Genomic DNA, 27,607 nt, shown 5'->3' with positions numbered 1-27,607 from the left:
TACTGTGATTGGCCTCTTCAGTACTGTCAAATCCTCCCATGCATTTCCAGCTGCTTTTTTCCCACAGTTTTTGAATTCATCAATGAGATAATAACAATCATGATCTCAATATAAAGAATAATAATCATAGCATCAATATAAGGACTCACAAATGTCAGCAAATTCCTGCTGAAAGTATCAGAATAGACATGAAGGAAAAACTTCAGGGACAGATCCCCCCACACCTCTAGTGAACTTGCATGTGCACCCAAAGACCCATCCGTCCCAGAGAAAGACTATCAAACAGTTTTGTGCTTTTGATGACGTATGATGATGAAATACCAGAGCATCTACATCTTTAGTTTTACTTCAGAGGCAAAAAAAGTTGGGGAACAACTGAGCTGCATCAGTTTTTCAGATATGGTGGAATAACTGTGTGAAGTTATGCTTCTTCATCGCTAGCCAAAGCCTTCAAGGGTTTTACAGCTTGATGAATTTAACGCTGTAAAAAGAGACTAAGGGATTAGCGGGCAGCAGCTGGTCAATGGAAAATTAATCAGTACAGTTTTTATAATTACTTTGTTTTAGTCCCTATTGACAAAAAAAAAGTAAAATTGAATGTGCTGGTTGAAGCTTTGGAAAGGTGAATTGAAGCTTTTGTTTGTCATATTTGAGTGCATCATATCTGACTGGGTTTTGCATTTTTGGGTAAAACAAGTGACTTGAATAGATGATCTTTGCTACTGCAAATTTATAGCAAGTTTTTTTTTTTTTTTTTTAGTATATTTGGACATTTTGTCAACATAAACAGTTATTAATTAAGAAAGCTAATCTGTTTATTAATCAACAATGAAAGTAATTATCATCTTAGAAATATTTCTACCATTTTTCCTACGAGGTACACAGAAGGACTTGTATTACAGGAGCCTGTGCATGGCAAACATTTTTATTATATGTAACCTCTCAATTCCCTGTAAAGCGACATCAAACAGGCCAACTGTAAACAGAGCTATAGTTGTAGATTTCAATTAGCCACACGTTATCCATGCTATTCCTTGGAAGGACAGAGTAAAACAGCACAGAGCCACTGATGAAAGCTGTCACCAATGCTGTCATGTTGTGCCTGACGTTATTATGCTGCTCTGCATTCTATACTGTGCACAGGTGCTTTGGGAAAACTGATGCCTTTATAATAAGTCCTGTTCCTATGGTAACCAAGATGGATGTCTCTTTGTGGAGGATGGTCGTGTTTGTTTGGTTCGCGCAGTAGTGACGGCCGAGTCTGCTGATGTGACCGTTTGCCTGCTGTCAGTTTACAAAGAAAGGGCGAGGCGAATGCAAACATAATCTGCGATTTCCTTCGTCTCGTGACAGACTCATGAAGCGCGGGGGGGGCACTGTTCGACTGCACCTTTGATGGACTCTCCTTTAATTTACCTCTTGAACTGCTGTATCCCACTGACTGAGTAGCAGCAGGGTAGGTAGACATCACAGCACATGATGGGTGTGGTGGCTGTGCTGCTCTTAGTGAGCCCACACTCTTCCCTGTGATGTCCTTCTGGTCTCAGATAAAGGGTGAAACCCTCACGAGAGCTGGCTTGCGCCGGCTGCACAGCAGCTTCGCAACAGTAGTGCCCCTGTTCAATAAATTATGAATTTCTCATTGAGATTCTGAGGGCTAATTAACATGTCAGAACCGACTAGCAGTGTGATATCATGGGATTATCCATAGCCTCTCCGGGTGCTCTGGCTGTACCTCTGCTGCTCTCCTGCTGAAATCTTCTTATCAGTTAGAAAGAGCTGCAGCACATATGCTGCCCTTCTTTTCTCGTGTTATTTTCTGCAATGCTTGATGGGTAATTAAAACGAAAACTGCTGAAGGCTCTGCATTTGGTCAGTTGTGTGGCGCTGCCTGCAGTGAAGTCACTCCCGTGATGCACTTGCCTAACATGTTGCGTATGAGAATGCCTTTCAGCTGCACCTGAGTCTGCCTCCCGCAGCACCCTGGCTGTAATTGAATTTGGGGTCTCTTGAGTAAATAAAAGAAGCGTGTGGGAGGAAGGGATGGGTGAATGAAGCAGAGATTGAGTGCGGGACATCAGAGCGTGTGTGTGTGTGTGTGTGTGTGTGTGTGTGTGTGTGTGTGTGTGTGTGTGTGTGTGTGTGTGTGTGTGTGTGTGTGAGAGCAAGATAGAGAAAGAGGGAGAAGAGTGAACTATTAAACCAGAAGGCCCAGCTGTACTTTATGCCCACCGGAGAGTTTGTGCCATGACAGCACTGCCCTCCCTTACCCCTCGTTATTAAAGCGGAAACTGTTGCATAATCTACTTTGGAGACTAGCAAACCAGAAGTTACCATTTGTCCTGGAGAAACAGCACAGCCAAACGCAGAAGTTTTTTTTTCTTGGTTTTCCTCTTCTCTTTTAAGTGTGTTTGGGCTGCTTTGACCTTTAATTCAGCAGCTGTTGAGCTTTTCTCCGCCCGTCTCTTTTGTGAAGTGATGCGCGGAAGTCTAGCGCAAAAAAAAAAAAAGAATCAGAGATCTGTGATATCAGAGGATTTGTTCCAGGGGACATCTGCTCTCACACAGCCGTGGGGGGGGGGAGGGGGGGGGGGGGGGGGGGGGGTTGGCCTGTTCAGGGATCTTTAGGTCTTCAGAGTGCTCCTTTAGAGAACTTGTCATGGCAAGTGCTTGCAGAATAGCCAGTTTGAGTAGCCTTTTGTCAAAGCCAGAATGAAGCCTTCCTGTTTATGTCCTCATGAGCCACACAAGTCTCATAAGAAGGTCAGTGAGGTCCTGACACATTCTGTGTTTAAGTCACACATGGCACTTGACCTTATAGTAATAGATGCTTGTGTCGTGTTACAATGCACAGCATGATTATGTCATGTTATATGTTATGGTGTTTAGAGCCTTTATTGTGGGTTTTATTATCTGTAATTGGATGAATATTCTGTAGCTACTTGATAACTTTTAGAGGAGCAGAATCGGGGGATATTTTATCTTGTTTTGACGTTTCTCCGGAGACACAGGTCTTGTTGTACTGTGTGACTCACTTGCTTTATTTCATTCGAAGCCATTATGCAGTAATGTCATCTGGGTGCTCATTCACATAGGCTCGGTTGACCTCCTTTAGACAGAGAGGCAGCATGGAAGCATTTAGCCTGTTTAGTCAGAGAAATTGCACTTGAATGACCATAATGTAAGTAGGTGATTACACTCCACAGTCAGATGTGAACCATGGGGTTTGAATAAGACCAGCATTTGTAGCAAACGATGCCTAGTAAGCAAAGTAGTATGATAGCATAGTTTTGCAGAAATCATGAGCTCTTTTACAGCCTTTTTGTTGGTGATTACAAATATGGCATTCCTGCTTTGCTGAAGATGGCTGCAAAAGGTAGACAGAGAGCAAGAAGCTAATATACAAGCAAGTAATAGAAATAATTACACAGAGCACAGAACTTAATGGAACTACTTTAATTTAGGAGAAAAAAATAAATCTTCATTGTGCTGCAGTATGGTTCATAAAAAAGGTACTCCTTAATGCTGAAAGTAGGCAATGACAGATATTTTGTGTCTTTGTGTATTGTCGTACAACTTCAAGTTGGGACTTTGTGTAAAACATAAATAAAAACAGAATACGATAATTTGCAAATCCTTTTCAACCCATATTCAAATGAATACACTACAAAAACAAGATATTTAATGTTCAAACAGATAAACTTTGTATTTTTGCAAGTATTCACTCATTTTGAATTTGAGGCCTGCAACACGTTCCAAAAAAGTTGGGACAGGGGCATGTTTACCACTGTGTTACATCACCTTTCATTTTAACAACACTCAGTATGCATTTGAGAACTGAGGATACTAATTGTTGAAGCCTTGTATGTGGAATTCTTTCCCATTCTTGCTTGATGTACAGCTTCAGTTGCTCAACAGTCCGGGGTCTGCGTTGTCGTATTGTGTGCTTCACATTTTCAATGGGAGACAGGTCTGGACTGCAGGCAGGCCAGTCTAGTACCTGCACTTTTTTACTACGAAGCCATGCTGTTGTAACCCGTGCAGAATCCGGCTTGGCATTGTCTTGCTGAAATAAGCAGGGACGTCCCTGAAAAAGACGTTGCTTGGATGGCACCATATGTTGCTCCAAAACCTGTAGGTACCTTTCAGCATTAATGGTGCCTTCACAGATGTGCAAGTTACCCATGCCATGAGCACCAACACACCCCCATACCATCATGTTTTAAACAATGTCCCAACTTCATTGGAATTGGGGTTGTACAAACAAACAGAAGATCCAAAGAGCTTACGAAGGGGAAAAGGAAGAGCTGCATAGCTCTGATGGCTAATTCAGGAAGCCTTGCTAAATAACAAGTAAATAGCTTGTATGCATACACTGTCTGTAAGGGATTGTTGTCAAGTTACCGTCAGTATCGGCTTATATGCAGAATAGGGTCAAAGCGATGATAGGATTGTGTATTGATACATTCCCCACAGTTCCAGAACCAGACATTGTCAGTACTGTGCAAAAGTGTTGAGCCACCCTGTATATTTGCCTCCATTTGTTTCCATTTCTTTAGTGTGAAAGATAACACAGTTGGACCGGTCATTTGGCATATCACGGCATAGTATGGTGTGCGTCCTTAAAAAAGATGAAGAAACAAGAACAAGTGGGGGGCAAAAGAAGAAGGTGGCAAAAATAAATAAATAAATCTACTGCAGATAACAGTAAACTGTTTTTATGGCCACTGTTGGCAAATTGTGTCATGTATGAAGGTGGTGTTTGCATCAATGCACTGGAAAAATAATTTCACCAAGTGACTGGGTAACAGACTGACTCTTGACACATTTTTGAACCGCCACCAGAGTGAGGTTACCATGGATATCTTGTGCTCAGTTAAAAAATGAGCCAGCGCTGTGAGATTTAAAACCCTCGGTTGCTTTGAGTGCTAATCTAACTCAGCGAGACAAACCCCAGGCCCGCATTTAAACCTCACACACCTACGAGAGCTTGTGTTTTAAACCTCTTATTCACAGAAACACCTCTCATCCATTGTTTATGAATTGCTAAATTAGTCAGAGTGGGTTGCTTCACTCTCTAAAAACCCTTCAGCTCTGCCACTCTGAAACATGAGTCCATTGTGCACATTTCCTCAGGCAGATGTTGTAGTGCTGACCATACAGTCTACAAAAAAATGGTTTTGGGTGTTCTTGAAAAGCCATGAGCTGGGTGTAACATTTGCACCACTGTATTTTAACTTCCCTGATATGGTTGCAGTAATTATTGCATGGCAAAATAGTGTAAACCATGCCTCTAAAAGTAGAGCACATGTCACACCATGGAAAGATTGAACTGTCATCATTTTATAATTGCTTACCATTTGCTTAACCACAAGCCTCCCTTCTTCTGACTTTTTTTTTTCTCACATTGTAGGACTCACAGTTTTCTTGCCACGCTTATTGGTTATGCTCCATCTTCCAATTAGAAAAACAGGTATTCTGTAGTCCCAGCGACTCAACCAGCTGACACCAGCAACAGCTGCCTTCACTGAGCCTCTTTCTGCTCTTTCATTCATTTCCTGGCTTATTTCTCTGCTTGAGTTTCCAACATCCCTAAATGTGAGATTTTCCCTCAGGACTGCGTCCAAATTTGTCATCCTCAGGCGATAGCTGAAGGTTCATGCAGAGGGCAGAAGCTTTAAACTCTTGTTATTTTTAAATGGGCAGAGTAATGCAGCTCTGCAAAGTTTCTGAATCCAGTGCAGGTCTCCTAACACCATGCTTATTTTTTTTTCTCAATAATAAGTACAGCTGTTCACACAATTCAGTGTCAGCCCAAACAGAGGAAAAACACAACAAGAGCGCATGCAGCGAAACCTCTTTTTCTTTTTCTTCATCCCACTGGTGGTGTTGGTAACTGATTTAGCAGCTGCTGACTTCTTAAGGTCTGTTTCCAACATGGCACAAAGGAGGCACTCTGAAGGGCCTCCCCAGAGAACAGCAAACAATGATATGGCGCACTTCGTTTTATGCTGCATGAATCAGAAAAGATTCAGATAGCAGCGAGTCTTTGATTCTTGAGAGAACTAGCTTAAGCCGACAACAAGACTTTCTGTATTGGATGGATTGGTACAAGCATAAATGGCCTCCCAAGACAGCAAACCATGCAGTCCTTTTCTCAGGCCAGAGTTTATCCTGTGAGATCTTCTTGATAGATTGCCTCACCGTTTTGTGCAGACGTTTATGGCTCCATATTATGCAAAAAAAACCCAAAAAACTTATTGTCATCTCAAACCCACATCTGAAGTCCAGAAAAAAACTTCTAAAAGCATGTATCTCCTTGCATATCTATTGATCAGAAAGCTCTGCATGCATATGTAGGTATCTGTGTCTGTGTTACAAACACATACTTAACATCCAATAGCCATGGTGTATTTATAAACTGAGGGCAATTCCTTGGTTGTTAACCTTAATCCACATCCACGGGAAGTGAAGGTTTGGTCTGAGGCTCTTGTCACTACTTCTCTGTGTTCTCAGGTCATCTATATTCTGACCAGGAAATCCCAGCTGAATGGAAGCCAGGAGATGATTAGAGTTTCTGTGTGGATATATTAAAATCCTTAAATATGATCTTTTACATAGTGAGTTTTTTGGGCTCTGGTCATTCTTGGAGAGTTTTTTTTTTTAATTATTATTATAAACTAGTGAACCTGTGCTTTTAACCTGTTATATTGAACAAAATTAGACTGTCTGCCAGCACAGGTTGTGCAGCAGTGGATAAAACATGCATATTTCTTGGATAATATTGAAGTTTTGGAAGTCAGGTCACAGCAGCTGACTGATCAGGACATTTACCTGACTGCATCACAGGGCAGAGGGCTTCAGGATTTGCTGTGAGCTAAGACGTTTAGGGCTAATCTTGAGAAGGCCAGTTGATTGGCCTCATCAGTAAGGCAGCATGTGCAGCTGTCTTTATTTATTGCTGGTGGAGATTATGGGTAAAGGAAGGAGCATGCAGCAGGAGAATATTCCTCAGAGACCTGCCTGCTCCAGCCATGGGGAAAAAAAAAAAAACAAATCTCTTAAACACCACACAAGCTCCCAGGTCTCATCTTTTTCACCGTGAAGCCCACTCCAGAAAACCTGTGGTGGTCTGGATAGAGGTGGCGAGGCAGAAATCTGGTCTCTCAGACTTTGATTCAGTGTGTTGATGTTACACTCCAGGCAGCAGTTAGCTCCTACAGTGCCAAATCATGAGCACGGTGATGTGGTCAGGCTGTAAAAAAAAGAAAGAAAGCTTGGCTCTGGCACTGGGGGATTTGTTTTGCTACACATTAGAAGATGTGTGGAATGCGATTCTGTTGAAGCTGTATTTTATCAAAGTGATTTGAAAACTCAAAAGAGAAATGGACAGTCATATCTGGCTTTGACTCATCTAGTATTTTCAGAACCTGACAAAGCAAGTTTCCAACATTTCGGACAATGCCTTACTGCAGCAGAAATCAATACAGACTAGTCAACATTTTTCCAATCTTCTTTTGTTCCATTTTGGTGAGCCCCTGCGGATTGTATCCTCAGTTTCCTGTTCTTGGCTGGCAGGAGTGGCACCCGGTGTGGTCTTCTGCTACCGTAGTCCATCTGCTTCAAGGTTTGATGTGTTGTGCGTTCAGAGATGCTCTTTTACTACCTTGGTTGTAACAAGTGGTTATTTGAGTTACTGTTCTGTAATGCGCAGTTGAACAGCAGTACATGAGTGTATATGAGCTGTATTTATTTATTTTTTAAAAAGGATGTAGCCTCTTAACACTGAAATCTGCATTATTTCTATTGATTACTAAGGAGCAGCTTCTTCAGTGAGGCTATGGACTTATTTGCTAGTTTGAGGGCTTATATTATACACGATAAAGGTTCATTTGGTAAACTGTGGTCAAATTTAGACCAGTTAATCAGATCCACATCAAAACAGACAGGACATAGCCAGAATGCCAAACTCAATAACCTCACTAATCAGTGGATGGCTACTTCAATATTTTATATGCAGTTTATGGGTAAATATTATCATATTGTGAAAATGAGAATGAATGTCATTCTTAGTTTTTTTGTTTGTTTGTTTTGCTGCTTTTGCATTAGTATGTGTTAAAATAATTAATGTCTGCTGGTTGTGAATTCTGCCACACCAGGAGCTTCTTATTAATTATGCTTTTTGCTTTAATGACATCCCATATTATTCCTCCGTCACTTCTTTTTCTTGATCTCTGCAATACGCAGAGTACACAAGCAGACATCACAGTGATTATACAGATCACTGTGCTTCTGTTAGCAAGCTGCTGTTTATACATCCAGCGTGGCATTTTTACTTACAGCTAATTAGCATACTTTGGATATTCATTTTTCCAGAGTTGGTCCCATCTGATGGATTTGGATGCAGGTTTGAAGCTTGGTGAAGTATACCTGGCCTGTCTCAGAGCTGTGCGAGCCAGGGCCCAGATTGCTAAATCAACAGCTGTTTGTTCTGCTGTTCTGTTATTAATTTTCAGTTTTGCATGTTGTGTTATAGTCCCAGCAGTGCTCATACTTAAATTAGGAAAAATAAATATTGAACCAGTGTGTTTAGAAACAAACATCCAATATGCTCAATTGCAGATGTGCCTCGAAAATTTAGAGCTGAGAGGAAGTGTCACACACTGCGGAGATGTAAATGATCCTGGCGTGTAGTGGCTGAGTTTACTTGGACTAAGTGCATGAAACTGGACTGCAGCCCTGTTTTGGTTATGTTTGTTCCTGGCAGACTGTGTCAGATTGTGGGTTGCAGATTTTCCAGTTTGTTATGCAGAGAACTGATGAAGGTTTAATGGAGGATTTCTCTTTTTCTTTTTCTTTTTTTTCCTTGGTTTTGTGCCTCATGCTCTGATTTTTTAATCTATTACAGATTAATTTAGACCGTTATTACATCGCTGGGTCTCCAAAGCATCACAGGTAATCTAATTTAACTCCAGCCTGGTATGCAGCTATAGCTGGTGTTACCATAAACCTAACAGTTCATTTGATAATCTCCTTCACTCAGCTCTCTGGTGTATTCTGTAATAAGACCATCTGACGTAAAGGTCAGGCACGGCATGGCTGGTGCCAAACCATTAAGAATTACCTCTTTGACATGTTTTTGTATTGAGATTATATATATGAAAGGACTGTCTCATTCTCCTTCTCCTTCTTGGCCTGACCTTGTGGGAGTTATCGCTCACAGTTACACTTAATTAAGCTCCTAATTAACCTATTGATTGCCTGCTCACACTTACAGAGCTCTACAGTATTCACAGCTACATGAGAGAACACACAGTCTCTTAATTCTGCAGGTGGTGAGAATTATCTTTGCAGGAAAACTGTATTTACAGCTGTAGTTACACAATTCTAAGCCTGCATGTAATGACTATCTTGTGCATGCAAGTCTATATATGCATATCTTGACCTTATAACACTCATGCAGTTGTGTGGACAATTTTTGGGTGGGGGAACAAATGGATCTTGTGCTCATTCTTTTTAATTCTTATGATAATATGGTGACAGCACTTCAACATGAATTCTGTTCTTCAGTCTCCCTTTACTGAGCTAAGCTAAGTGTGGCGTTTCTGCCTAAATGTGAAGTGACGCATCCTCCCTCTGAGTGACAGTAATCCCCAGCTCTGAGGAGAGGTGGTGGAGAATACCCAGCATGGGTTCAGAATTTGAGGCACTCTGAAAGAGATTTGGGGAGCTGAAAAAAAAAAAAAGAGGCCAATCTTTTTAGTAATTCCAGCTGCTTTAAAAACCCCGCTTGCCCTCTTGCATATTTTAATTACACTCAGTGCTGTGCTGGATCAGTGTGAGTTTAACATAGTACCGTAGCTTTATCTTTGCAAAGCACGCTGGCATGCTTGTTGAATTTCTGCTGCTGCTTGTTTACTGTCTCCACTAACGATGCACACCCACAACTGTTTTGATTTGTGGTGCAGTGACTAACAGTGGGAGGTCTTTGCGCAGATGCACAGATATTCAGCAGTACAATGGTCACAACAGGACACTTAATTGTACTTTATGCAAAATCAATATGGTTCTTGCAGCCCCAACTCCTCGGAGGCTAGGCAGACAAAGTAATGAGGGGGGAAGTTCCAAGAGAGAAGGAGGAGGAGGAGGCGCTTGCTACCTCGGCAGCAGCCTCAACCTCTGTTTAATTCAGGGATTCAGGCATTATTTTCATGGTTGTCCTCTCCAGGCTCAGAGACCTGCCTCCTGTGACAGAATAACTCTGACAGCTATGACAGCCCAATCATCATTTTTATTTTATTTATGCTGATAATTTTCTTGGGAGTTTTGGAAATAAAAATCGGGGGGGGGGGGGGGGGGGGTTCAGGAGGTGAATTGATAGTTACATAATTTAACTACTGAATAACACAACAATACTTTCAGATGCTCTGTCACTGGATTCATGATAAGTGTTTCACATGCATTGAAATGGCGCAACATATGCTTGTTCACATATCTGTATGTGCTCTGAGAGCATGCAGGTAATTTGAGAGGATTATCAGTAGGTTTGCCTTCCTTCTTTCATCCCTTTGTCATCTCCCTGCTGTAGTCAAGTCACCCTGAGAACCTCTGCAGCACATGACCTGAATCTGAATGAGCTTCAGCTGCTGCTGACTTCTCTGCCCTACCCTTCCTTTACAGTACATATACAGTACATGTACCTGCTGATATACAACCCCGTCCACCTGTGCACGACACATATGCAATGATGCCCGCATGTGCAGGACAGTACTTTAAATAGTTTGTTTTTTTTAAGTGTGACAGAACCCATGGGAGTATGGGATGGGCAGTCTTGACGTGCGTGGAGCCTTCACAAATGTTTTCAATATCAGCGCATGAAGGATTCAGGATGGCAATGTGGCTGCCTGCTACTGTAAATAGTTTTGGTAATCTTAGCCCTGCCCCGAGCAGTGTTATCGAAAGAGCCGTGGTTCACTTAAAAGTCATTCCAGGGGTTTTCCACTTCTACTGCTGTGTCGTGTTAAGCAGAGGTTTGGACTGGGAAAAGTGCAGCTTCTGAACTCTGTTCCAGTCTGCAGAACTAATTCAATCAAGCGTGTTTTTGATATCACTTAAAAAGAAATCACCACTTTTTTATAGCACTAAGCCTGTTTGGGGCCTTATCAGATGAGCGCCGCAGATATTCTGAATCCCAAAACCAACCTTTTACCACTTGCTTATTCCTTTCTTTGGATCATACCATCTCTTTCATCCATGACCTTAGTCTGCTTCCTGTGACGTTGCTGAATGTCACAAGTGAAAACCTCCTGCTGACAGACTTTTGCTCTATTTTCTGTCAAGGTTTAACTGAACCAGCAGGGTCCAAGACACAAGAAAAGACAAAATAAACTAAGTCCCTCTCCAATAATGTCTGACCCCTCTGCTTGCCAGCATCATGCACTAACCAATATATTCAGCCAGACACAATTCCCTTTGTTTCTTCTGTCCATTTGGAGCCTCGAGGCACTGGCAGTCTGTTTGCCATCCATGGCACCCACCCCCACACCCCACACAAACCCAGGTCTGTCCAGCACAGCCTGGCCTAGCTTTTTGTGGGTGAAGTGGGCCATACGAACAACTCCTGCAGGGGAATAGTAGAGGGAACACAGAGCTACTTTATACCTGACCTTTATCTTCTCTTTTTGCTGACAAGAGCTTACTAACAAACGGTGCTAGGGGGCGGGGGGGTTGGTCTACCCTGAAGTGGAAACCCAGGCAGACATGTGTGTAGACATTGCTGTCATCTTTATTTAGCTGCATTCTGTCTGTTGGAGCATGTGGAGGTCAATGCAGTGATGCAGGCATACTTGCACTCATACACATGTAAACAATAGTAGCTTCCAATGAGCCTATGCCTAAGCCTGATGAACCCAGACAGAGTCTCCTGGCATGTCTTGTCTGGTCTGAGACTGCTGATTCAGAATGCATCGCCTCACATTGGGATTGACTGCTCCTAGGTAAACTGGCGCTGGTGTTTTTATAGATAGGGGCCATGAAAAGGGAGATTGGTGACATTTTCCTGGCGTTACAGATGATGAAAGAAATGTCAGGTCCTGATGATGATGTTTCCTAAGATTGTAACCTTTCTGCTGATGCAGAGGCGTATGGAGAGATTTGAGTAAGCTGCATTGTCAGAGGGAAGAAGTCACAGCTTTTTCTTTGTGTGATTGCTGTACTCTTTATCACTGGCATTTGTGTTTGTGCACAGTAGCTACTTTTTTAATGTATGGTTTGTCATCTAGAAGATATAAAAAAAAAAAAAACAGTCTTGCTGAAATGAATGGTTCAGTAAATTGACACAGTAAATTATATTTGGTCTTTACAGCTTCAATGACCTAAATTAAATTGAAGAGACAGGTCACTCCAAGATTAAATTTACATATTTTTCCTTTAGCCTGTAGTGCTCATTGCCCATCTAGATTGTTTTGGTGTGCGTTGCCCTGTTTTTGAGATATCAACTGTGGAAATCAGAGACTTCCCTTGAATCTAATGGAACATGATGACACTTGCCTTGTGGTGCTTCCAAGTGCCAAAAAATACACATATACAGAAGATAGTTCCTACATTAAAGTGCACACAACGGGGTTTGTAGATTTTTGTGTAACCTGGTTATGATTATTAGGAGACATTGCTTCTCAGTTTTTCACGTGTTTTTTTTTTTTTTTTTTTTTTTTTTTTTGCATGGAGCACCTTAAGGGAAGTGCCATCAGGTTCCATTGGTTTCAACAGGGGATGATATTTTCTAAAACTGATATCTTCAACACTGGGCATCTCACTCCTAAACAATCTGAATGGATAAGTAGCACCACAGGCTAGAGAAGAAAAAAAAATATTTTGAGGGAAACTGTCCCTTTAAATCAGCTGTTGTTTAGTCCAGACCAGACCATCTCTGCTAGTCAATAATTCAATTCAATTCAATTTTATTTATATAGTACCAATTCACAACAGTCGCTACAAGGTGCTTTATATAGTGAGCTACAGACCCTACAATATTAGAAAAAAAATAAACCCAACCAAGCCCATGATCCCTTATGAGCAAGCACTTGGCAACAGTGGGAAGGAAAACTCCCTTTTAACAGGAAGAAGCCTCCAGCAGAACCACTGAGGTGTCGTGAAAATCATTGTTCCCAGAGGATGGTAATTGACTTTTCTTCAGGACCCATTGAAGAACCAGGTAGTGCCAGCAAATGTAAGCTCTGCAACATGCTAAAAATAGCAAGTTTAATAAAGCTGCTGAAAGTGTTAGCATGTGTCACACACATCCACCCACCTGGCCATTTACCCGCAGTAATGTGGCACTCATGGTGTCCATTACCAGCCATCAATAAAGTATACTGTTGCATGATCTGTCATGTGGTGAATTAAGGCACCCTGGCCAAACATTGTGGGCCTACCAACACATCCCGTTAAATCTAAACAGATTCATTTTTTTTTTTTCTACTGGAGACATTTCGACACATCACAGTAGAAAACACACGGGTATCCATTTAGAAATGAAGAATTTCATTACCACTTCACTTGCAAGGTTTTATGCCGGCTCACTCTCACATTAGCATGATTTAGTGGTACACTTGAACAGAGCTATCATTTATTTTATTTGTGACACTTGAAATTTTCCTGTAATGAGAGGTCAGAATCTGCTGTGAATGAATCAGAAATCATGTGGTTTCAGTAGTAGTAAAATGATACATTTTCTCAGGTTAAACACTTTAGTATGTTCTATTACAAATAAAATATGAGTTTATGAGATTTGCCCATACTAGGCTCGCAAGCAGATGCTGCTTCCTTGGAAACCCATACGACGAAGCTCCCAGTGCAGTTTTTGTACTGATGTTAATGCCAGAGGAGGTTTGGAACTCTGCAATTATTGAGTCAGCAGAGCGTTGGCGACTTTTGAACACTTTGTGGCTGAGTTACTGTGGTTCCTAAATGCTTCCACTTTGCAATATTAACACTTACAGCTCATCATGGAATATCTATGTAGCTCTTTTGTGGCTAAAAAGGAGCAAATCCCTGCCTACAGGTTCCATAATCAAACAAGTGGAGGCTATTATAGTAGTATAGTAGTATTATGGAGGTTAAGGTTTGTGGGGGTGTTGAACTGTGTGGCATCATACTGTATTGTTTTCTAATTTTCTGTAAAGTCTTTCCCGCTCTGTCAACAAGGTTAGTAAATATTGCAAACACCTGCCAGCATAACACAGAATAATTAATCAGCAATTTCAGCATCCAGACTAATTGTAAAGGTGAATTTGCACCTTTCTTAAACAAAAAAAAAAAGAAAAAAAGGTTATATCCTATGAGGATTTATTACATGTATATTGTATTAAGGTATATTAGTTATAGACAGGTTTATTTAATAAACTGGCAAATACAGTTTTGCCAGGTTTCATTAATACATAGCTGCAATTAGGCTTTAGAGACTCTAGAGTGAGTACTGATTTACTAAGTGTCTTCCAAGTGCCTGCGCCATTACAGCTGTCATCTTTGAGTCTTGTGCATCATTAACAGCGGCCTTATTATTGTGCCGGCTGCAGCGGTGTCAAATGGCAGCGCTGCAACGCCAGTCTGCAGCAGCTGCATTTAATCAAGCACTGTCAAGCTTTAATCAGCCTCGGCCTTACCCATCTCTGCTTGGCTCGTGGTCATTTTTACCCCAACAGCAGATTTATTAGGCTGGATATGAGAGTGCTCCAGAGAGACAGAAACACTCTTCAACCTTCCCATTGCATCCAAGTCAGTTTGTCTGCTGTACGTGTTCCTGGAGCCTCCACAGAGCACATTTGTTCAGAAAACATGAGACAGACAGAATTTATTCAGGAGCTCATTTGCCTCTTTTAGGGTGTAATATGTGTGTGCGTGTGGGAGAGAGAAGGGCTGAAGCTCTTTCCCTCCAGCCTTCTTGTTGCCTCCTTCATCAGCTGTGTCACCATATGGAAAAAACTGGTTTCCATATGGTGGCAGAGGACACCCTCTGCACTGCCTGACTAAAAACAGTAGTGCTGCGCAGGACGGACAGACACACAGGGGAGTGGCTGATGTTGTGGGTGGGCACTTGTTTGGAGAAGACTTTGGATTTTGTTGCGAAAGTGTAAACCCTTTCACTAAGCCAGCGGAGCTTAAGTTTTCATTCTTTAAGCATTAACAGGAACACAGGCTGTGTCATTCTTTCTCTGTGAAACATTAGACAGATTTAAAGGCGGGTGAAACCCTTTAATAGAGTTCAGCTGTATGAAGGGAATTCATGTGATGCGCCTCTGTGAGTCACACTCCTTTTATGTAAAAAGTAGTGGAGAAACTGGTTCCTTGAAAGATACCCAGAGACATCCCTGGATCATTATCCAAACCAAGGGGAACTGCTACTACAAACACTCACATGCTGTAGTTGGGACATGCTCCGCTCTGGTGCAAAGCAGTCACGAGGAAGCAGCCAGGCAGAAATCCTCCTGCTGTGTGTGCCTGACAGAGCTCTGTCTCCTCAGGGTGCCTGCAACAAAAGTGGTTCAGTGGAAATCCCTGACTTTAATTTGACCTTACATGGGAAAGTTTCCCCTCCAAAGATGCGGTGGATTTCTTAGGCTTGTGTGTTGTCGCATTGCCAGGCAGTATGTGTGTAGCTTGGTCATTGTTCAAAGTGTTTGTGTGTGCTGCGAGCGCGGACAGCGGTGGTCGGGGAGACTCTGATACTGTATCAACCTCAAAGGCTGCTGAGCCATCATCACTGACAGCAATGACACTGAAAACACAGATCAAAGACGAGCTCTTGCCTCCCCTCTAGCTCCAGCAGGGAGGAAAGGGTTTTGTGACCAACTGAGCCTGTGAAAGCAAGAATAGAAGGAGGAAGCCTGGCAGAGGAATTTAGTCAGAAAAAGTGATCATCAACTTGGGTAACAGTCACTTGCTTGGGGATTGACAGGTCAACAAAGCAGAGCTCTTTTGAGCCTGAGTGCTCTTTTGTGTCAGTCTGCACAGACGTTTGGCTGGCTGTTTATATATGTAAGCATATAAAATACCAGAGTGTCCTTTGACTGCAATGCTGAGGACAAAAGTTGACTTTAAAACAGAAATAGCTACTGTTGCAGTGTTAAACTAACTCGAGTTCTTTTTCTTGTCCTTTTGTTCACAGCAAAAAGCCTCAGGCAAGGTGCTGTTTGACCTTGTGTGCTCCCACATGAATCTCATTGAGGGTGACTACTTTGGCTTGGAGTTTCAGAACCATCAAAAGATGATGGTGAGCGAATGAGAGTAAAATGGAAGCTCTGTTAAATGTGTAACTTTGCTTTACCTCCAAACATCTCCTTATTGACAGAGTTCTTCTTTCACAGGTTTGGTTAGACCATATCAAGCCCATTATCAAGCAGCTCAGACGTAAGTGCCTCAAAACACTGATCCAGATTCTTTCAAGAAATCTCTCTCAGTGGCTGTTTCATTGTTTGTCTGGAGAAACCCATCAAACCTGTGAGAAATATATCTCACTTGAAAGAGCTACTCTTCTGTGCATTTGATGCAGCTTCAAAGTCCAATAGCAGATCTTTTTGTGTTGTTACACAGGGCCGAAGCACACAATCCTGAGGTTTTCTGTGAAGTTCTTTCCCCCAGACCACGCCCAGCTACTGGAGGAGCTGACAAGGTGAGCTCTTCTCTATTTAATGATTCAATGTAACTCTCTTTATCCCCACAGCATGCATGTCTTTTACTTGGCAATGAAATGTGCATTTGTGTGTGTGTGTGTACACACATATACAGTACCAGTCAAAAGTTTGGAGATGCTCAATATTGACATCATGATTATTTGTCATGGTTGTTTATTGATTTTTGTGACTTGCCATAACATGTTCTGCCATTACTAAATGCCTAAATCAGAAACTGAAGGACAGTGGATATGAACTGCACCTTGATTGGCTGGTTCTGAAATTAGGTGTTAACTCTAAATTTTAATTTTTTTTTAAAGATATTATTATGCCTTTAATCAGGACTATATTTGTTTCTGTCCTGGACTCCATCCAGGAGAAGCAGCACTGACACACAGGGTTCAGGAAATTTCCAATAAATAACTTCACCCAGCTTATTCATTTCAGAATTTAAAATGTACTGTCGGGCCAGCTGACTCTGGTTCAGAGACAGTCCGTGTAACTTAAAGATGCTTTGTATTTGGTTAGAAATTTTCATTATTGTTTTGGTTGTCATGTTTGAATTCAGCAGGAGACTTGATACTGAGCTGGTCCAGAATTCCAGCGGTCGAAACCAACACACACACACACACACACACACACACACACACACACACACACACACACACACACACACACACACACCCCTCCTGTTGTATAATGTGAATGTTGTTTGTGTTTGGCCAGGTACCTGTTTGCCCTCCAGATCAAACAGGACCTTTCCTGTGGACGTCTGACATGCAATGACAGCAGTGCCGCTCTGATGGTCTCCTACATTATACAATGTAAGGAACAGAGGAACTGTTTCCTCATTAAGCTCAGGATAACAAAGCATTGACAGATGAGATACAGTCATGGTAAAAAAAATAACGTACACCCAGTGTCAATTCTAAGGTTTTACATATAAGGACATAATAAAAAAAATAATCTAGTCCTGACACACCACTGCAAATTGATTATCTGCGTATTACAGTGGATACCTTTTAGTTTGAGGCCTGTACATAACCTTGCAAAGCTGAGCTACAGAGCAGTCAAACATCAGGGTGCAACACCAGGAAATGCTGAGCATTTTCACAGCTGGACATTTGTCACCCACAATCTGTCATACAGTAGTGATCAAAGTGTTTTGTATCAATAAAACACCAAAGAAGGAAATAAATTCCTCTTAAGGTCTTCTTTAAGTATCCTATATTTACTTTTTCATTAATTATTTTTCAGTTGATTTGTCATCTATCCTTATTCATTTTTATCCTTCTTTTTTCCCTTTCTTCTCTTCCTTAAGCTGAGATTGGGGACTTTGAGGAGAGCCAGTGCCGGTCACATCTCCTCAACAACAACTACATCCCAGATCAAATGCCCCTCATTGACAAAATCATGGAGTTTCACTCAAAGAATATGTGAGTTGCTGTTGGCATCTTGATTCAAGGCTGTGTGGGGTGCACAGTTTGAAAATAAGGCAATTCCTTAGTTCCAGTCATAGTTTCTGTTTAACTCTGTTCATACGGTCACTGAAGGCATGGCTGAACTCAAATTATTCTTTCAACCCGTCAACAGGAAATGTTGTTTCAGACCTCATGCGTGTCCCACTGGGAACTTTTATTATAGAGGTGGCACATTCAGGAAAGCAGCCATTGAATGAAAGGGTCCTTTCTCAGAGAGCTGTGTATTTTATTATACATCAGCTTTGAAAAGGCGGTCTTTGTACGTTTTAGAGCTTCTGGCCAGAAGTGGATAAGTTTGTCTTCTGCTCCGTCAACAAAAAGGCTACTTTGCTCCAAAAACAGATCTGAAATCCTCCTTCAACACTCCTGCATGACTCACACGGCTGCTGTCGGCTGGTTCAGTAGGTTGAAAATGTGTTTTGTCAGACTACTCTGAGGTGTCTAATGCAGGAGGTTGTGAGAAGTGAAGCTGGTTATTGAACTTCTTTTTCTCACTTTTCTTTTGTAACTGCCACTTGTTTAGGGAGTGCTGTTCTGGGAATATGTTACTGGAAACTTTCCAAATGTCCTCACATGTTCCTCAAAATTCTCCCATCAGTGCATCGGTTTGAATACGTGCCAAGGCTTTGCAAACACTTGTCTCACCTCCGCATTACAGGGTGTCATGCCAGAGATGGGCATGCAGTGGGTGGCTGCAGCAACATGAAAGGAGCTCTATTACAGCAGACTGCTCCCTTTAACTTGCTCTTTTTTCCACCATAAGTCCTTCTTAGTTGATAACTGCAGTACTTCTGGCTGGGTGCCATGTAGGGTTAAATCACTTATTAATTACCACACACAGGAAACAGGAAGGCTTATCCACTGATAAGAAATAGGAAGGTTAGTTAGCATTTTCAGACCCTCCCAAACCTCATACCACTCCTCCAGAAACTCAGATAAGCTTGAGAAACTTGGATTCCACTTTAATTAGCTAGGCCCACACCATGGAAATAAGATTTACTTTTGTTTTAATTTACCTTTCCTACTCTAACAATAATTTACAAAAACATCTAGAAAACATTTTCTAAGGTAACAATTAATAATTTAGATTTTAAAGTTGGTGTTCCTGTGTATAAAACTCCACATGTTTGATTTGACAGATTTTTTACATCCTTCCCACCCAATGTCAAAGGGATTTTTGTGTCTCTTCCCGGGATTAAACTGAGGATCTTTTCACTAGTTAGGCAAATGTGTTAACCACTACACTATGCATCCATTCTATTTGTTTAATAAAAAAATATCTTAGTGAAAACTTGATGTGTTGGAAACATGGTCTGCATATAAAAGGTGAATGTTGCCTCTAGTTTTAAAAAGTATGGAAATAATCCAAACTGCCTTTAACCTGCATGCTTTGCAAAAAGGATGTCCAGTTGGGGAGGAGTCTTTGAGAAAATGAAGCTACTTCTCACTTGATGCATCAATAAACATTTTCCTTGTGAGTTCATGGACATGGCATATTTAGATATTTAGAATAAAATGGACAAAAAGCAGGGTTTGTTTTAGAGCCTGGCTAACTTCTAGACACATTGCTATGATATTTTATCTTCACAGTGTTCTCTGATTTCACCCCTTGATTTTATCATTGTCTTAAAAAAAAAAAAAACAAGATGCCAGTATCCTAAATGTTAAACTCTAAGCTTAATAACTGGTCTCTACAAACCAGTGATTTGTTTACAGTGATTATATCCATCTTTTATATACACTATGCAAAAAAATTAAAGGATCAATTTTTAATCAGAGTATAGCATCAAGTCAGTTAAACTTCTGGGATATTGATCTGATCAGTTAAGTAGCAGAGTGGGTTAATCAGTTTCAACTGCTTCGGTGTTAGTGAAATTATCAACAGGTGCACTAGACGGGCAACAATGGGACAACCCCCAAAACAGGAATGGTTTTACAGGTGAAGGCCACTGACATTTTTTCACTCCTTATCTTTTTTTTATGTTTTTTGACTAGTTTTGTATTTAGCTAGGGGGTCAGTGTCACTGCTGGTAGCATGAGGCAATACCTGGACCCTACAAAGGTTGCACAGGTGCCATCCTGGAGGTTTGTCTCAAGAGCACAGAGATTCCAGGAGACTGGCAGTTACTCTGGACAGGGCTGTAGAAGGCCCTTAACCCAGAAGGAACAGGATGAGCACTGCCAGAGCCCTATAAAATGAGCTCCGGCAGGCCACTGGTGTGAATGTCTCTGACCACACAATCAGAAACAGGCTTCATGTGGGTGGCCTGAGGACCTGACGTCCTTTAGTGGTCCCTGTGCTCACTGCCCATCACCATGGACCCCAATTGGCATTTGCCATAGAATACCAAAATTGGTAGATCCACCACTGGCGCCATGTGCTTTTCACAGATGACAGCAGGTTCACCCTGAGCACAGGTGGCAGACGTAAAAGGGTCTGAAAAGTTGTGGAGAATGTTATGCTTCTTGTGTTCAGCAACAGGCAGTATAACGTTCTCCATTCAGCATCATCCGTTTGGTGGTAGGTCAGTGATGGTCTGGGGAGACATATCAATGGAGGGATACACACACCTCTACAGGCTTGGCAACAGCACCTTGACTGCCATTAGGTATCAAGATGAAATCCTTGGACCCATTGTCAGACCCTACGCTGGTGCAGTGGGTCCTGGGTTCCTCCTGGTGCGCAAAAATGCCCGGCCTCATGTGGCAATAGTATGCAGGCAGTGCCTGGAGGATGAAGCCATTGATACCATTGGCTGCCCCCCACCCACGCTCGCATGACCTAAATCCAATAGAACACCTCTGGGACATTATGGTTCGTTTCATCCGACACTGCATGTCGATGATACCCCGGTCCAGATCTGGGAGGAGATCCCCCAGGACACCATCCATTGTCTCATTAGGAGCATGACCCTACATTGTCAGGCATGCATACAAGCACATGGGGGCCATACAAACTACTGAGTACCATTTTGAATTGCTACAATGAAATTTCGGCAAAATGGACTAACCTGCTGCATAATTTTTTTACTTTGATTTTTGGGATGTCTTTGAATTCAGCCCTCTGTAGGTTGATCATTTTCATTTCCATCAAACAATGTTGTATCCTTTTGTTCCTAACACATTACCCAGTCCTTATCAGTGTAGATATCAACATGATTTTTTTTTTCCATTGAGATCTGATGTATTTTCAAAGTGTTCCTTTAATTTTTTTGGAGCAGTATATATAGTCAGAACCAAAAAAATACCCAAGCTAAAGGATGAGGAATTTTTACCAGCAAGGGCCAAATGTTGATGGCGAGGTGACTGGGTCAGAGCTGCTCCAAAACAGGATGTTTTGTGTTCCCAGTTTGCAACTGTTAGTACTACCTACCAAAAAAAGACAACAGCAGGAGAGAAAGAATATATGAATGCAGGGCTCCAGAACTGCAGTGTCATTGTTTGTTGACAATAGTTGAGGTTTGTGACAGAGAAGAACAGACAGTACATGTTATTATTATTAGTTTATTAATGATATTGGTCTTTTTGTTTTGTCCTGAGATCTCTTTCCATTAAACACAATATAAAATATAACTTAAACTGTTTTGTTTTATACCATAGAGGTCAAACACCAGCAGAATCAGACTACCGCTTGCTAGAAGTGGCGCGCAGGCTGGAGATGTACGGGATTCGGCTCCACCCTGCCAAGGATCGTGAGGGAACAAAGTTAAGCCTGTCTGTGGCGCACACAGGTGTCCTGGTCTTCCAGGTTAGTCCAAAATCAGGGAAAGTCACCCCAAACATATTAAAAGCTTTGTGTGTGCCAACATGTCATCTGCATGGCACACATGTGAACATGTTTGAGGAAGTGACCAAAGACAAAATCTTTAGTCACTTCCTCAAACACGTTCACTTCCTCACTGGTGTTTCTTAGTTCACTTCATTGAATTCTGTTTTTCATCACTTCAGGGACACACAAAGATTAATGCCTTCAACTGGTCTAAAGTTCGAAAACTGAGCTTCAAGAGAAAACGTTTCCTCATTAAGCTGAGGCCAGATCTAAATGTAAGTGCCATTATAAGATAATGAAACCCTTCAGCTCACTGGTTGATGCTGTGTCTTAATGTCTTGATGTGTCTCCCAGAGTTCGTATCAGGACACTCTGGAGTTTCTAATGCCGAGCAGGGACTGCTGCAAAGTCTTCTGGAAGATCTGTGTTGAATATCACGCCTTCTTCCGCCTATTTGAAGAACCTAAGCCCAAGCCCAAGCCTGTACTCTTCTCACGAGGCTCCTCCTTCAGATTCAGGTAGCATTTGCATCACAAATTTCCTCTACCTATCAGGACTGCGAGAACACAGAGGTTTCTACCCATCACTTAACAGTCTACTAAGGCTCTTGCACAATATCTCATTATTACCTGTCTTGTACTTATCTCCGCAGTGGTCGAACTCAGAAGCAGGTGATTGAATATGTGAGAGAGTCTGAGTTTAAAAAGATCCCATTTGAAAGGTAAAGGCTGGAGATTTGTTTGAATTATTTGGTATAGGCGTGGCTGCTTACAGTTTATGACACTGACCTTTAATATCCTGTCTGCCAGAAAACACAGTCGGGTTCAGTACAACAGTCGGGCCCAACACAACAGTCGCCTGTCACCATTGCCTTCTCCAAGCCACCATGAAGTGCCAACAGACGTGAGTTTTTTAAGTGGAGAGTTAGCTGCATTCAGCACGTGTTGTGAATTTTAGTGAGGTCACTGTTTTGTTTTTTTACTTACCCAAAGAACACCTCCTTGTTGTCTCCTTATGAACATATACTTACATTGGTTTTTCACCAGGTGTTTCCTTTTTTAAAACTCTTCACGATATAAAAATGAATTAAATGATGTACAAAATATTTCACAATACTCTAGATGAGCATGTTTAGCGCTGTGCTGTATTGTCTCTTCTTATGAAACATGGGAGTTCAGTTGTTGTAATTTTGGGAGCCAAATCAATTCCCACTCATGCTTAACACTGGATTTCACCTACTCAACATTTCGGGCCCTCCTTTATTGTATTTTTTGGTTTCCTAATGTACAAAATGACATGATGAGTCATGCTCTTGTAATACACACAGAATGTGGTCTGACACTGATAAACAAATCCTTCCCTGGATAGCAGTATATATATATCCCCCAAAACTTGCATATCTTGTTTGGCATTGATAGTTCCTTCACAGATGTGCAAGCATGTGATGTATACTAAGGGCCACCATACCTAGACCTGGTCCCTTGATCTCCTCACCTTGAGACTAGGTTATGCCCTAAGAAGCACCCATGTTATACAGCTCTTTCCCAACATTGTCATCATAGCACCAAATGAAAGAGCATCTTTTGGAAGAATAGTCATCTCTCCAGTACAGTTCCAGAGACTTTGAGTATCATTAATCAAGAGCATTGAGGCTGTTCTGGTGACACATGGTAGCCCAACGCTTTACTAAGACACTTCATGTTGGTGTGTATTGTGTTATCCTTGTGCACGTATATGTGCATAGAAGATGCCAGCCTGCTCAGCGAAACAAAGCCACAGGGGTACTCCACAGTCAGTCGAGAACTCTGCAGGGTATTTTCAAGTCAGGCAGAATTTGTTATAAAAAAAAAATCCTTCCCTTCAGTTAGCAGTAATGAATACAATGAATAAAATGTGCTCTTTAAATTCTTTAACCCTATGTTTCTGTCTCGTACTGACAGAGTGGTGTTCCCGGGGACAGAACTGATTCTCCTCGGCGTCATTGGAAGGAGTCGGTCCTGGTGAGTGCAGAAGACCCATCAGCTTCACGGGTGAGGATGAGCCCCTTGCACCAGAGAAATGGCCATGAAGAGAGAACGGGGTCCGTATCCAGGACAGAGGAGACAAGGAGCCCAACACGACAGACCCACCCAGAACATCTGAATACAGGTCCAGCATCTAGGGCTGCTAAAGGCAGCAGCTTCTCCGTTCCATACATTGACTGCAGTGATATGAATGCTCAATATTACTTGGGCAGGCACCAGGCTAGTATGTCAGATCACAGCTATAGGGAACAGGGCATGCTCTGCCGGGGGTCTGGCTCTGGAGAGATAAATGGGGCTCTGCAGGCTCAACAGGAGCACTTTCTGGGTAGGATGGAGTATAGGGAATCTCCTTCTTCTTCTAGAGCATCATTCACTATGAGCCATGAGCGAGACCAGTCTCCCAAGCAGTCATGCAAAAAAGCCGACCAAAGTCCTGTTTATGGTGCTATTGGGGAGATAGGTGCCCGAGAGCGGCAGAGCAACAGCCCTGTGACATTTTCCCAAATGATGGGTTCAAGGAGTGTCACTGCCAGCCCTGTGATTGACGCTCTCCATCATGCACCTTCCCTCAGTCGCATTGACCAGAACGGCTACAGTTCCTCTCTGCTTAACTTTAACGATGGCAGATGCTCTCCCATCATGGGCCGATCGCCACGCTCACAAAAACTCCACAAAGCCCATCACCATTTTGACACAGACGCGGTCCAAGGGATGTCCTCTGCCGGGCAAGAATCACATCCTGTCCTCTCAAGGGCTGAGCGCATGGCTGCTCTTGAGCGCCGCATGGTGGCCAATGGGCTCACAGCACCAGGCAGGTCCCGGGCCAATTTGGGACAAAAAAAATTAGGATCAACTGGTGTCACGCAGTATGGAGCAGTTCAAATGAACGATGGCCTGAACACAAGCGGTTCAGAGTCCAGTGAGTCTGAGATGGAAAACAATAGGGGCAACTGCAGCAGCCCCTTGATGTTTGGTAATCCAGTAGAGACTAATTCTAATTCCCCCATACCCAGAAACACGTTTTCCTTTGGCAGCCTCCAGTTGGATGAGGAGGCAGGTGAGGATGCTTCCCATGCCTTCAGCGATGAGGATATCGGACAAATATTCAGCTGTTAAGTGTGCAAAAACATTTAAACCATCTGCGACTGAGAGTTAGAGGGGTTTGTTGGTCTGGGTCATAATGTAAGCAGGAAACTATTCAAATCTACACACTCCCGAGTTCATAGTGGTCACATTGAAGCACAGAACCAGTAGAAGCACTTTTAAAGGATAGTCTTTCTTGGATTATAAGAGGGTTGCCTGTGCATAACAGAATGCATCTGTTCAGGGTTTTCTTGCTTATTTCATGGAGGGGCTTTAATGTTCGGCCTCCCTGTTCTTTAATTATATTAACATGTCCGTTTGGACATACACGCGTGCCTTTTAAGGATTTCACACTCACAGGCTACTAATTAAAAGCTACAGCGACTACAGGGAATTTCAGTCAGTTTGAAACATGAGGCTGATCATAATGTTGTAGATTTTATTCTTTAGTCAGATGATGCCTTATAACTCCCTGTGGGGAAATCCACATTTTGTTCCATAATTGTCCGTAGACAAATCTAAGTATTTAAAGTTGGTTAAATTTTTTTAATGATTTCTGCATAAGACACTTTGTGCTTGGTACTAATCTTTTCTGGGGTCTGCTGGTGTATCATTTAGACAGTAATTGTGATACATTTACTTTTTATTGAGTGTTAATGCAGCACTGTTGTGAGAAGTTCAGTCTGAAGTGATGCTGATGTTGGATTTGAAACTAATCTATATGCAGTACCCACTACTCTAATAACTTGAAGCAAACTTTATGATTTATCTGTCACGTTTTATTCTCAAATGTTTTAGGAGTAGGGAATAAGTAGACCAGAGTGAGTTATGGCATCACTTATTGATGTGAGGAGTAGCTCCAAAGGATTAGCAGTGTCTTTGTCTGACAGGGTTAAACATAACCCTGTCGCAGTGGTATAGTTCAGTCACCCCACAACAGTTTGTGGCTTTTATGTCCACTGTTGATTTTCCCAGTCTGCTCTTGACTTGTGTTCAAGTATCTCTGGCAGTAATTTGGTCTCACCAAGCTGCAGTCTTCTTAACAAAAACGGCACTGCACTTTTATTTTCAGTCCCTTTTTTTTTTTTGCTTGTTTTTTTTGCACCTCTGTCTTTATGTTTATCTCTGTTTATTCTGTATAAGAAACTGTTGAGCTTTATTTTACATTTCTGTGTCATTTCTTTCTTTTTCTCTGTCCGTGAATGTCAGCATGAAAGTGTTGCATCCTGTCTGTTTTCTTTTCCAACACTGAACGCATGTCTACCTTTTCTGTAACTCACAATGTGTGGTGGGTTCCCTTTTCTGCAGTGATCCAGATAACGAGGTTGTAGGAGCTTGGGAATAGGCAGGGAAACAGAAGCAGGTTTTAGTATCGGTGAATGTGTGTGTGCACTGTATGTGTGAATGGCAGTTTAAGGGCAGCACATCAAAACGCACAGTGTCTTTGCTCATCTATCATGTCAGCTGATTCAGCGGTGCACCCAGAGATTTTTAGCGCTGACATTAAGAAGTATATCCGAAGTGAGATTTGGTGGCTTTACACTTCTGTCAGTACCTACTGAATTCAATAATAAATCAACATTAGCACTGAAATTTAAGGGATAGTGTTGGGATAATATTGATTTGGGAGTTACTGGATCACTGTAGCATTCGGGAGTCTTCTCTTGAACACAAAGCCCTCTGGAGTTATTGCATTAATATTTGCATCAACTCAAAGTCCCTGCTCCGTGGGCCAGGCTTGTGTGTGTGTTCTCACCCACTGGTGTCCTTGATGGTTTGTTTGCAATGCATGCTGTGATAAACCAGGACTGTGCTATGGCTCACATCCTGCTGTTCTGCTCTGGCTGCTCTCTGCATGTACTCTACTGTATGTACTGTACTGTACTGTACTGTGCTATTACTGTAATTTCAGTATTTTATAATATAGTGAAATTTGGAGAATGTGGTGTTAAATTAGATAGCAAGTCTTGGAAATCACAACAAACTCATTTTAAAAGAGTATAAATGTACAGTATTTTTTACTGTGTTACCTGATAAGTTAAATCTAATGTGAAATTGATTTGTATTTATGTAATAAATAATGTGAATTTCCTAATTAACCAATTTGTCATTTAGACGTTTTCTGGCTCGGCAGTAACAGAATGAGAACAGAAAGCTGTTTACTAAACTGTTCATAACACTATTTATTATTATAGGGAAGCATGAACGCATGAATTCACACTTTTTCTACATCTTTCTTCTGTCTGTCTTCTATTCATTCACTCACAGTGTTCTTGTAGATGCTCACTGGGCCTTTCTGTGCCGCTTTTCTCACAATTTTGAACTAACTGTGTGTTCAGCAGAGTCAATAAAGACAATAAAATAAGATTTTTCCAAATCTGCCTTTTTAAACCTTAGCAATTGCTGTATTTTCTAGAGTCTGTTCCCCCTTGTAGAAGTTAGAATTTTTCCCACTCTGCATCTCATTTGTAGCATTCCTCTAGATGTGTGTGTGTGTGTGTGTGTGTGTGTGCCTGAGTCACTCCTTCCCTCAGTTGTTCTTGTGCATTGAGCGAACTGCAGCCACCAGCTGCACTGCTC

At 41.8% G+C, this 27,607-nt stretch overlaps 1 protein-coding gene across 1 annotated transcript in view; it reads left to right on the top strand.

Annotated features, from left to right (window-relative positions):
- Positions 1-27,607, top strand: part of LOC115800438 (FERM, ARHGEF and pleckstrin domain-containing protein 1-like) — a 54,482-nt gene that overhangs the window by 15,052 nt on the left and 11,823 nt on the right. The window contains exons 3-13 of the mRNA XM_030757800.1: positions 16,166-16,270; positions 16,365-16,407; positions 16,591-16,669; positions 17,397-17,494; positions 17,992-18,106; positions 21,752-21,899; positions 22,100-22,195; positions 22,275-22,438; positions 22,573-22,641; positions 22,730-22,823; positions 23,861-24,068. Of these exons, the coding sequence (XP_030613660.1) occupies positions 16,166-16,270; positions 16,365-16,407; positions 16,591-16,669; positions 17,397-17,494; positions 17,992-18,106; positions 21,752-21,899; positions 22,100-22,195; positions 22,275-22,438; positions 22,573-22,641; positions 22,730-22,823; positions 23,861-24,068 (1,219 nt within the window). The remainder of the gene's footprint in view (positions 1-16,165; positions 16,271-16,364; positions 16,408-16,590; positions 16,670-17,396; positions 17,495-17,991; positions 18,107-21,751; positions 21,900-22,099; positions 22,196-22,274; positions 22,439-22,572; positions 22,642-22,729; positions 22,824-23,860; positions 24,069-27,607) is intronic.

The sequence above is a fragment of the Archocentrus centrarchus genome, chromosome 21 (assembly GCF_007364275.1).
Source record: "Archocentrus centrarchus isolate MPI-CPG fArcCen1 chromosome 21, fArcCen1, whole genome shotgun sequence".
NCBI classification, from domain to species: Eukaryota; Metazoa; Chordata; class Actinopteri; order Cichliformes; family Cichlidae; genus Archocentrus; species Archocentrus centrarchus.
Note: the sequence above shows the minus strand (reverse complement) of the source record. Positions and strands in the feature narration are given on the sequence as shown.